Genomic DNA, 12,130 nt, shown 5'->3' on the forward strand with positions numbered 1-12,130 from the left:
CTCAAAGAGCGCATGTCCCAAATTCCAAGCTGCTGTTTTGAGGCATGTTAAAAAATATAATGCACTTTGTGACTTCAATAATAAATATGGCAGTGCCATGTTGGCATTTTTTTCCATAACTTGAGTTGATTTATTTTGGAAAACCTTGTTACATTGTTTAATGCATCCAGCGGGGCATCACAACAAAATTAGGCATAATAATGTGTTAATTCCACGACTGTATATATCGGTATCGGTTGATATCGGAATCGGTAATTAAGAGTTGGACGATATCGGAATATCGGATATCGGCAAAAAAGCCATTATCGGACATCTCTAGTCCTGGATCATCATTTGTCCCAAAGTAGTCTTTGTTCTCCCTCATGAAGTCTGCAATGATTAGTAGTGTTGTTGTTGTTTCAGGGAAAATCAAACGCTGTGATGCGTCTGTAAAATGAATGCGCCGCTGTGCGCTTGAAATGAGCAATGTACGTAAATATTACCTGTTATTATGAATGTAACTGTTACTACATTATGGTACATAGATACTTTCAGTGTGTATATAAAACAATAATGGATTCTTTTGGATTTTTTTTAGAGCGCTTTATGGGCGAAATAGAGCGACTCTCATTGGCTCCATTGTTAGCGTTTATTTACTATTTAGAATGCACAAAATAAGAAAAACACAAGTGTCATAGACAAAATTCCCAAAAAGTGCAGTTCCCCTTTCACTCGCTTACGCATTTTCATGTGATCTTTCCGTCATGTTTTTCAGCCAGAGAATTAGCACTGAAGCAGGAGGAAGGACGCACGGTGATGTACACGGCCATGGGAGCGGAGTGGAGGCCCTTTGGGTTTCCACGGCGACGCCGACCCCTCAGCTCGGTGGTGCTAGAGGCGGGTGTGGCTGAAAGACTTGTAGACGACGTGAAGGAGTTCATCGGAAACCCCAAGTGGTATACAGACCGCGGTAAGTGATCCTGTGTTGCAGCCCAGCTCTAAACATAACGTCATTATCCACGAGCGTGTACATTGGCCATTTGCACAACACATACAAAATCACACTTCGAAAGATAATGCTCAGTTTCAATTCACACATCCAAATACATTTTTATTTAACAATTTGCTAAATAATAATATGTTGGTTCAATATTAATCAGAATTACATTTTTTGGCCAAATTCACAAGCATGGGAATTGACTTCGATAGACATTTATTCATCTCACAATGGGGAAATTGTTGTTGCGGTTAGGGCTGGGCGATATATCGATATACTCGATATATCACGGGTTTGTCTCTGTGCGATATAGAAAATGACTATATCGTGATATTCGAGTATCAGCTTAGCTGCCCTCAGCTAAAAGCAACACGCAGTTGCTTTTAGCTGAGGGCATTACACTACATGCGTTTCTCACTCTTTCTTGTCTCTCCTTCTCACAGAGACATAAAAAACAAGCGCACCTTCTTACATACGTCACGCGTGCAACGTCACACGGCCTCCCCGAGCAGAGAAGTAGCTACATGGGTTACATTATCTGTGATGCTAGCGGTGCATTGCGAGTGGTAATACGAGAGAGAGAAGGTGTGAATCTGGTAACAAATGAAGGAAGAATTAATTCCCAAGAAATACAGCACGGGGTCCATCGTCTGGCGGTGGTTTGGCTTCAAGCGGGAATATGTAGAACAATTATGCGGCAAAAGCGCTGCTACAAAAAGTAGCAGCACTGCTAAATTGTAGCATCATTTGAAAAGTCACCCACTAGAATGAAGAGTGCCTGAAACTCCGCATGTCAACATCTGCGGCCGGTGCCACACCAACAAAATGCCGAAGCAACCATTTCCACATCAACACCGTATGAAAAAAATAGTCTACAACAGAAGGAGATAACGTCCTCAGGAACCTACCACATAGCGAAGGACATACACTATTTGATTTCCTATTATGCAGCTCATTTTTATTTGACAGTTATTGAAATATCTTGTGTGAAATCATGCACAAAAGTGCACTTTATTTGTTTTTAACTATTGTAGTGGCGTTCTGTACAAAAAGTGCACTTTCATTTAGTGTTGTTTTGAAATGTCATCTTAGTGACATCATGCACAAAAGTGCACTCATAGCTTGTTTCAAAATGTCTCTGACAATCTTGCACTTTCTGTTTTGAAATGACATGAATGTTTGTGCCACAGCGAAGGACATATACTATTTTACTTCCTATTATGCAGCTCATTTTTATTTGACAGTTATTGAAATATCTTGTGTGAAATCATGCACAAAAGTGCTCTTTATTTGTTTTTAACTATTGTAGTGGCGTTCTGTACAAAAAGTGCACTTTCATTTAGTGTTGTTTTGAAATGTCATCTTAGTGACATCATGCACAAAAGTGCACTCATAGCTTGTTTCAAAATGTCTCTGACAATCTTGCACTTTCTGTTTTGAAATGACATGAATGTTTGTGCCACTGCTTAATAACTGTTTAATAAATACAGTTTCGCTAAATGGACTTAGTTGCGAAAAACGCAACAACTACAATACAGCACATGGCCGTGGGGGTAATCCATGATGCCATCTTGTATGAAAACAAAAGGGAAAGATTAAACAACACAAAGGACATGAAACACATTAAAGTTGCACAAAGCAGACGCAACCAGCTGCCACTTCAGAGGCGCTATTTCTACATACAGCAACAAATATAAAGCAACGAGAGAAAAGAAAGCTATAAATATGATTGCACAATGCGTAAACAAACAACAAAAAACACCATCTCAACACCCGCTTGCACCGCGGTGGATTATGCGGTGCTCCACGCCAGAGACAGGAACAGACCCGACACAGCAACCAAGAGAGCCTACTCCGTCCTAGGCTGCCTACTAGCTCTCGCTAAATGTCCAGTCCTGCGCAGGTGATCGAGAATCCGTCCAGGGAGACCGAAGTGTTCTATACATGCTGCGTGAAGTCCGTCCATCCCGACGACAGCCTTGCCTCCTCCTCTGCATGTCCTCCGGTCTCTCCACATGGACTCCGGTGTGGCATAGAGCAGAGAGCTGGCACATGGCTCCCCGAGGCAGATTCAAAAGATTACCAAAAATCATTGCACAGGCCTAGAAAGTGCCACTCCTTGTTACGCAGCCCCAAAGAGGCCCGAACCTAAAGGCAAACAACACACGACAACAAGAGGGAAACACAAGAGCACAGACACGACAGCGGCGCTATCTTGGAAAAATAATAATAAAATGAATTATTTGTATTTTATTAACAGGGAAGTCTGGGCTTCTCTGCTTAGGCTGCTGCCTCAGCGACCCGACTTTGAATAAGCGGAAGAAGACGAATGGATGGATTATTTATTTATTTATTTATTAAATGAATTACATAGTTTTATTAGAAAAAAAATGAAGGAAATGGCGAGCAGAAAAATAGTTATTTGATCTGTTTTCCTTAAAATACAACTCATTTTCAGCTTGGCGCTGTTCGCGCGTTCCTATTTGTTTGTCATATTTCCGGCTTCGTCAGTCAGCTCGTTCCTGGTTGGTTAGGATCTGGTTACGTCATGGCAGTTTGAGCTTAACTTAATATTTGATGTTCATGTGCAACTTAGATCTATTCATCAGTTATTCTATGTACCGTATTTTTCGGACTATAAGAGGCTCCGGAGTATAAGCCGCACCGGCCAAAAATGCATAATAAAGAAGGAAAAAAACATATATAAGTCGCACTGGAGTATAAGTCGCATTTTTTGGGGAAATTTATTTGATAAAACCCAACACCAAGAATAGACATTTGAAAGGCAATTTAAAATAAATAAAGAATAGTGAACAACAGGCTGAATAAGTGTACGTTATATGAGGCATAAATAACCAACTGAGAAGGTGCCTGGTATGTTAACGTAACATATTATGGTAAGAGTCATTCAAATAACTATAACATATAGAACATGCTATACGTTTACCAAACAATCTGTCACTCCTAATCGCTAAATCCCATGAAATCTTATACGTCTAGTCTCTTACGTGAATGAGCTAAATAATATCATTTGATATTTTATGGTAATGTGTTAATAATTTCACACATAAGTCGCTCCTGAGTATAAGTCGCACCCCCCGGCCAAACTATGAAAAAAGCTGTGATTTATAGTTTGAAAAATACGGTACATAGTTTTATTACAAAAAAATGAAGGTAATGGCGAGCAGAAAAAGAGTTATTTGATCGGTTTTCCTTAAAATACAACTCATTTTCAGCTTGGCTGTGTTCGCGCGTTCCTATTTGTTTGTCATACTTCCGGCTTCGTCAGTCAGCTCGTTCCTGGTTGGTTAGGATCTGGTTACGTCATGGCAGTTTGAGCTAACTTTAATATTTGATGTTCATGTGCAACTTGGATCTATTCATCAGTTATTCTGTGTATGTATAAAATAGTTTGGTAACTAGTGTCCACACTGCAAAAAGTCAGTGTTCAAAAACAAGAAAAAAAAAATACAAAAATTAGGGGTATTTTATTTGAGCTAAGCAAAATTATCTGCCAATAGAACAAGAAAATTCGGCTTGTCAAGACTTTCCAAAACAAGTAAAATTAGCTAACTTCAATAAAAAATACCTTAAAATAAGTATGTTCTCACTCATAACAAGTGCACTTTTCTTGGTAGAAAAAAAAAGGAGACCTTTTTGCTCAATATATTGAAAAATATTCTTAAATTAAGTAAGTGCTGGTGCCATTAACTTGACATAATGATATGCGCTCGGCATCATGATTTTTTTTGTTCATGCTTGAAGTAAGAAATTATTACTTTAAAAAAATAGTTTTATACTTGTGAGTGTTGATGACACAGCTTTGCAACACTTGATATTCTAGTTTCAAGCATGTTTTACTCAATATACACTACCGTTCAAAACTTTGGGGTCACATTGAAATGTCCTTATTTTTGAAGGAAAAGCACTGTACTTTTCAATGAAGATAACTTTAAACAAGACTTAACTTTAAAGAAATACACTCTATACATTGCTAATGTGGTAAATGACTATTCTAGCTGCAAATGTCTGGTTTTTGGTGCAATATCTACATAGGTGTATAGAGGCCCATTTCCAGCAACTATCACTCCAGTGTTCTAATGGTACAATGTGTTTGCTCATTGGCTCAGAAGGTTAATTGATGATTAGAAAACCCTTGTGCAATCATGTTCACACAACTGAAAACAGTTTATCTCGTTACAGAAGCTACAAAACTGACCTTCCTTTGAGCAGATTGAGTTTCTGGAGCATCACATTTGTGGGGTCAATTAAACGCTCAAAATGGCGAGAAAAAGAGAACTTTCATCTGAAACTCGACAGTCTATTCTTGTTCTTAGAAATGAAGGCTATTCCACAAAATTGTTTGGGTGACCCCAAACTTTTGAACGGTAGTGTAGGTCATAAAATCTCAGCAACAAGCTGTAATATCTTACTGAGATCATTTAGGACCAAAACCCTTAAAACAAGTTAAAGACTCTAACATAAAATCTGCTTATTGAGAAGAATTATCTTATCAGACAGAAAATAAGCAAATATCACCCTTATTTGAGATATTTAATCTTACTTAGATTTCAGTTTTTGCAGTGCAGTTAGTCCATTAAGGCTCGGCTAATTAAAAGAGGACGGATTCATCCAAATATCGCTATTAAGTGTCCGTATCGGATCGAAATGTTTCTATTGTTAAATGTATAATTGTATTTGAAAATCGGGGAGTAAGTACTTGGGCAAAGGGGTCTTTGGGAGAAAAATCTAAATGAATAAAACAAAATCCAATAGATTTTGCTTTCTGATTCGACATTTAACACTATTGACTTAGTTTGCATGTTCTCCCCGTGACTGCGTGGGTTCCCTCCGGGTACTCCGGCTTCCTCCCACCTCCAAAGACAAGCACCTGGGGATAGGTTGATTGGCAACACTAAATTGGCCCTAGTGTGTGAATGTGAGTGTGAATGTTGTCTGTCTATCTGTGTTGGCCCTGCGATGAGGTGGCGACTTGTCCAGGGTGTACCCCGCTTTCCGGCTCGAATGCATCTGAGATAGGCTCCAGCAACCCCCGCGACCCCAAAAAGGGACAAGCGGTAGAAAATGGATGGCTGCATTGAGCTATGAAGTGTGTTTTATCAGATTATTCAATTAATCGAACAAACTAACCTATGATCACTAAAATAATCTACAGCCCTAATTTATTTCATAATCTGTCATTTGCTCTTGTTTCCACAGGCATCCCCTACAGAAGAGGATACCTGTTGTATGGACCACCAGGATGTGGAAAAAGCAGCTTTATGTTCGTGTGCTATTATTTAAGCATTTCTATCCTTTTGGATCAAATTGACTTCTTTTCCGCGACCCATCTTCATCTATGTTCATATTCTCTTATTTGTTTGTATTCCAGCACGGCTCTGGCCGGCGAGCTGGGCTATAGTATCTGTTTGATGAGTCTGAGTGACCGCTCACTTTCCGACGACCGTCTGAACCATCTGTTGAGTGTGGCACCGCAGCAAAGTATAATCCTGTTGGAGGACGTCGACGCCGCCTTCGTCAGCAGAGACCTTCTCCCCACAGAAAGTACGTCGTCGAGGCGTTAAGCACGAGTCCGCATTTTGCGACCGCCTTGATTCTTTACTACTGACCCTCCGTTTCAAGTTTGACTTTTAAATCTCATTTGCTTGTGCCTCACAGACCCGTTGGCCTACCAGGGAATGGGTAGGCTGACCTTCAGTGGCCTGCTGAACTCTCTGGATGGAGTGGCTTCCTCTGAGGCCAGAATTGTATTCATGACCACCAATTTCATTGACAGGTAAGTCTATGCCACCAGAGGGCGCCAAATATTAGTCTTTGGAAGGTGAATCAGTGAAAATAGGCTATTAAGTGTAATGAATAAATATTAAAATAATTACATAATATAATTAAATAATATAATTAAAAACTACTAATTATTACATTATCATTATTAAAATAAATATTAATCATTCAAACCAGGAATAACAATTCACTGATTGTTTTATAAACTCATACTTGGCAACAAAAGTGTTATTATTGAGTTGAACAATGACCAAATGTTCTGATGATAGTTCTTATAAGCATGTATTTAAATATAAAATATTTATATGGAATACAAACCCAATATATGCGGTCTATAATTTTATTGGTCTGTATTTTTCCAACTAAGCCTGGGCTTCGCATACGTGCTAAAAAGGTCTCTGCATTTTTGGGGGGAATTTTGCCTGTCATTCACAATCCTTAAATGTAAGACAAGAACACATCTGTTTTTCTTTTTTTTATGCATTCTAACTCGTAAATAAACGTTAGCAAAAGTCAGCTAAGAATGGAGCTAATAAGAATTGCTCTTTTCCACCTATAAATCATAGTTCTTTCTTAAATTCAATTGTGTTTTTCATTTTCTTTATGAAAGACTTGGCACTCGCAACTTTTTTGGCCCCATGGTGCCTTATTTTGCAGCCATACTCAATTTAAAAAAAAAAATTTTTTTTGGCTTATTTATAAGTAAGTCCTGCATGCAGTTCTACAAAAAATAACATTACCATTTGATATATTCCAAAGTTAAATGGATTGTAGTTGTATAAGTAGTTGTATTGCTCCGAGTGGCATGTAGGAGCTTTACGGGCTATAGAGGGCCCCTGTCTTTAAGCCACACCCACCAAATTTTTGAATAACTAATTATTTGTATGTATATTAGCCGCACCGGACCATATCCCGCAGATATATACCGGTACGGAAGATTTTGTAAACGGCTGATCAAACGAAACAGGAGTCGTCGTCATGCACTGCAAAAACTGAAATCTAAGTAAGATTAAATATCTCAAATAAAAGTGATATTTGCTTATTTTCTGTCTGATAAGATAATTCTTCTCACTAAGCAGATTTTATGTTAGAGTGTTTTACTTATTTTAAGTGTTTTGGTCCTAAATGATCTCAGTAAGATATTACAGCTTGTTGCTGAGATTTGATGACCTACATTGAGCAAAACATGCTTGAAACTAGAATATGATGCAAAGCTGTGTCATCAACACTCACAAGTATAAAACTACTTTTTTAAAGTAATAATTTCTTATTTCAAGCATGAAAAAAAAAATCATGACTTTGACACAATTGTGTCTCAATTAAAACAGATGACAGCCAAATGGACTTTGCTGTTTTATTTTCAATGAAACAATAGAAAACACATACTCATATAGTAGTACAGTTGTTATTAGTGAGAATATACTTATTTTAAGGTATTTTTGGGTTCATTGAGGTTAGCTAATCTTACTTGTTTTGGAAAGTCTTGACAAGCCACATTTTCTTGTTCTATTGGCAGATAATTTTGCTTAGTTCAAATAAAATACCCCTAATTTTTGTATTTTTTTTCTTGTTTTTGAACACTGACTTTTTGCAGTGTGGACCCACTGGCTGCGGAGGCTCGCTCTCTAATCGGCTAAACAGACTCAATAAGTTCACGGTGACGTTTTGGGTGACTTTACAAAACTGAAACAATACAAAAATAATGCATTTGTCAATTAATAATAGTAACACATACACTCGTAAAGGTGTTAGTATATTCGCTTGACTACATCATGATGGCATGTACAAATATGCATAAAAACACTCCTACAGACATCACACGTGGGACGGTTTAGTAAATAAGAATGATTTTAGTTGTATTGTAAAACTTGGAAATGTTCTTTGGAGTGATGAATGAAGAATCCATACGAGTAGAAAACCTACGGACGAATACTTAGGGTTTAAGGAACGAAACAGGAAGTACAGTACAGCACCTGCAGTGAAGGAACTTGTCCAAAAGATGGCGCCATAGCACCTTCAATAACATACCTTTTCAATGCCTGTCGGTGTAATATAAAATCTATTTGTCCAATACAAATCATTATGGCCAATAGCAGAGAAAAATGCATAAATTAGCACCGTTTTATAAGCCGCAGGATTTAAAACGTAAGACCATGAACTACTTACAGATTACTTTAGGTATGTAACCTGCCAATAAGACCTTTTAAAGTTTTTTGGCAGATGTGAAAATATTGCACTGCCTTAATGAAATTCTTAACCATTCTCAATGCATCTAAAACTTATATTGTTGACGTCTTTTCATTGAGGGCAGTTTTTGTGCTTGTCCTGTGTGCATCTGCAGGTTAGATTCGGCTCTGATCCGACCCGGCCGCGTCGATCTGAAGCAATACATCGGACATTGTACGCACTGGCAGCTAACGCAGATGTTCAGACGCTTCTATCCGGACGAGCCCGCCTCTGAGGCAGAGCGTTTTGCAAAGTGTGCGCTGTCTGCCCACACGACCATCAGCGCCGCTCAGGTGCAAGGGCACTTTCTGTTGCACAAAATGGACCCTGAGGGATCGATAAGCAACGTTGCCAAAATACAAGAATGACAGGACTGGATATTTTTGTCATTGAATAGAACCTTTTTAAAAAAAAGAGTGAAATGAACAACACTGTTGCACATTTATTTAAAAACATATGTATTTGCCCATTGAGGTGGGCCATTACCAAAGACTAGACTTCTTATTAAGAAGGGGATCTTCTTTTAAAGTTTAAATGTATTAATTTTTTGTTCATAATTTATATCAGTTGAATCTACCATCGTGCAAAACTTCCCGCTTTAAAGAGGAATTCTTAATCATGGCCCTTGACATAGGTATTGTATTGTAATACAATACAATATTATATTATTATATATATATATATATATATATATATATTATATATATATATATATATTATTATATTATATTGTAATATTACAATTACAATATTACAATACAGGTATTGTAATATTGTAAACTAGAATTAGCTTCAAATTAACTATGAGATATCCCCTTGTTGACAAGTGGTTTATAGTAACATAATAAAACATTTCTCCATCCACTTGTGAAACACGTTTAAAGTGAAATACCATGTATTTAATGTAAATACTGTAATAAAATCCTTTTGACCATTAGTTTAATATAGGGCTGTGCATTGGCAGTGACTTCCAATACTTGAGTCACAATACAGTATTGCAATATTCTACATAGTTCACTGATAAGTATAAAATGCATCTTTAAATACAAGTTTTATATAAGTACATACTAGACTAACAATTTAAATGCCTATGGCTCAGTACCACACAAGCTGGTTGAGTTTGCCCTGAATTTCTTCCACGTTCCTGTGTGTGTCAGTAACATCATAGCCAAGTATTTCAACAACCTACACATGTGCTTCTCAGTAGATGACTACATGACAGGATGGCAGCGGTTGGAAGTGGGAATTGCCATGGGCTGCTCCATATCACCAATCCTCTTTGTGGCTGCATTTGAAGTGTTACTCATTGGAGCAAGGCAAATGGTCAGAGGCCTGAAAACACCGTCAGGAGGAAGACTCCCCGCTCTGAGAGGTTTCATGGATGATGTGACAAGCATCCTACAGACCGCCCCATGCACAGCACGACTCCTCAAGCGTTTCGACGAACTGACCGTCTGGGCGAGGATGAAGATAAAGCCTGCTAAGTCCAGGAGCCTGTCCATCAGGAAGGGTGTGAGAGATGACAGGACAGTCTTCACAGCAGGAGGTGAGAAGATTCCACTCCTGGCAGAGCAGCCCATCCGAAGCCTCGGGAGGGAGTACACAGCAGAGCTTTCGGACAGGCAGATGGGGAGGGTGGTCCAGAAACAACTAAAAGAGGGGCTCGTAAGGATCGACGGCAGCCAACTTCCTGGGAAGCTGAAGGTTTGGTGTTACCACTTCACACTTTTCCACCGCGTAATGTGGCCGCTGAAAGTAGCCGAAATTCCATCTTCTCAGGCCAGCAAGATGGACAGCATCGCCAACGGTTATATCAGGAAGTGGCTGGGCCTCCCCCGCTGTTTCTCGGACACAGGTCTTTTCGGCAAGAACATTCTGCAACTTCCTCTGAAGTCAATCAATCTGGGTTACAGGCAGGAGAAGACTCGCCTTGTACTGGAGTTGAGGGAATCAAGAGACGAAGCTGTGAAGAGTGCAGCGGTGACTGTCCGCACTGGACGAAAGTGGAAGGCTCAGGTGGAAGTGGACCAAGCTGTCTCAAGGCTGAAGTACAAGGAGATTCTGGGAAGAGTCCAAGACAGCCGGGCAGGACTGGGATGGGGGCAACCAGTCCAGTTCTGGTCCAAAGCCACGAGACAGCAGAGGAAGGCCATGGTGGTGGAAGAGGTCACACAAGTGGCGCAAGACCAGTATTGGATCAAGGCCGTATCCCAGGGAAAACAGGGGGCATGGACTCGCTGGGAGGATACCATCAAAAGAGTCATAACCTGGGCCGACATCTGGCGAACTCCTCAATCTCGGCTTAGCTTCCTCGTGAGGGCAGCGTATGACACCCTGCCATGCCCTCGAAACCTCGCCCAATGGTTCGGAAGCGAGGGCAAGTGCTCCCTGTGCAGCAAAGACAATGCAGGACTCAAACATATCCTTTCAGGTTGCAACGTCGCGCTGACGCAGGGACGCTTCCGGTGGCGACACAATCAGGTGCTGAGGAAGTTAGCAGAGCTGTTGGAGAGATGCAGAGTCGGGGCAAACAACGCCACAGATCGCCATCGGCCAAACATCAATTTCATCAAACCAGGAGAGGTAGGACAGAAGACAGAGGCGGGAAGATCATCACTTCTGCTTACCCCTGGTAAGGGCTGGGAGATGCGCGTTGACCTGGACAAGCTGCTAGTCTTCCCAACTGAGGTAATACAGACAACGCTAAGACCAGATGTTGTGATGTGGTCCTCAGCTGCTAAAAAAGTCCTCATCATTGAACTAACCGTGCCATGGGAGGAGGGAATACCAGTAGCACACGAGTTCAAACGGTCAAAGTACAGCGACCTGGCAGAGGACTGCAAGGGGGGAGGCTGGTCTGCGTCCATTCACCCCGTGGAGATCGGATGCAGGGGCTTCGTAGGAGGTTCTGCGACCCGGCTCCTGCGCGCGGCGGGAATGACCGGTTACAGCCTGAGGAGGGCCATTAAGGAGTTGGCAGAGGAGGCAGAGAAGGCAAGTTTCTGGATGTGGCTAAGAAGGAGGGACAACACTTGGGGCTCAACACCCCATTGAGGTCAGTTGCAGGGAGTGGCGCGGGGAGACGTCCCCGCTTAGCCACTGCCCCCCCACCGCGAGGTGTCCTGG

General features: G+C 40.5%; 1 protein-coding gene across 1 annotated transcript; it reads left to right on the top strand.

Moving 5' to 3' along the window:
* The first annotated feature begins 224 nt into the window (after positions 1-224).
* LOC133659681 (mitochondrial chaperone BCS1-like) lies at positions 225-9,637 on the top strand. Its single transcript, XM_062062265.1, has 5 exons — positions 225-949; positions 6,197-6,260; positions 6,369-6,541; positions 6,656-6,773; positions 9,120-9,637. The coding sequence occupies exons 1-5, from the start codon at positions 796-798 to the stop codon at positions 9,370-9,372; spliced, it is 762 nt and encodes a 253-aa protein (XP_061918249.1). The 5' UTR covers positions 225-795; the 3' UTR covers positions 9,373-9,637.
* The last annotated feature ends 2,493 nt before the right edge of the window (positions 9,638-12,130 follow it).

This window comes from Entelurus aequoreus, linkage group LG11 (assembly GCF_033978785.1).
Source record: "Entelurus aequoreus isolate RoL-2023_Sb linkage group LG11, RoL_Eaeq_v1.1, whole genome shotgun sequence".
Taxonomy (NCBI): domain Eukaryota; kingdom Metazoa; phylum Chordata; class Actinopteri; order Syngnathiformes; family Syngnathidae; genus Entelurus; species Entelurus aequoreus.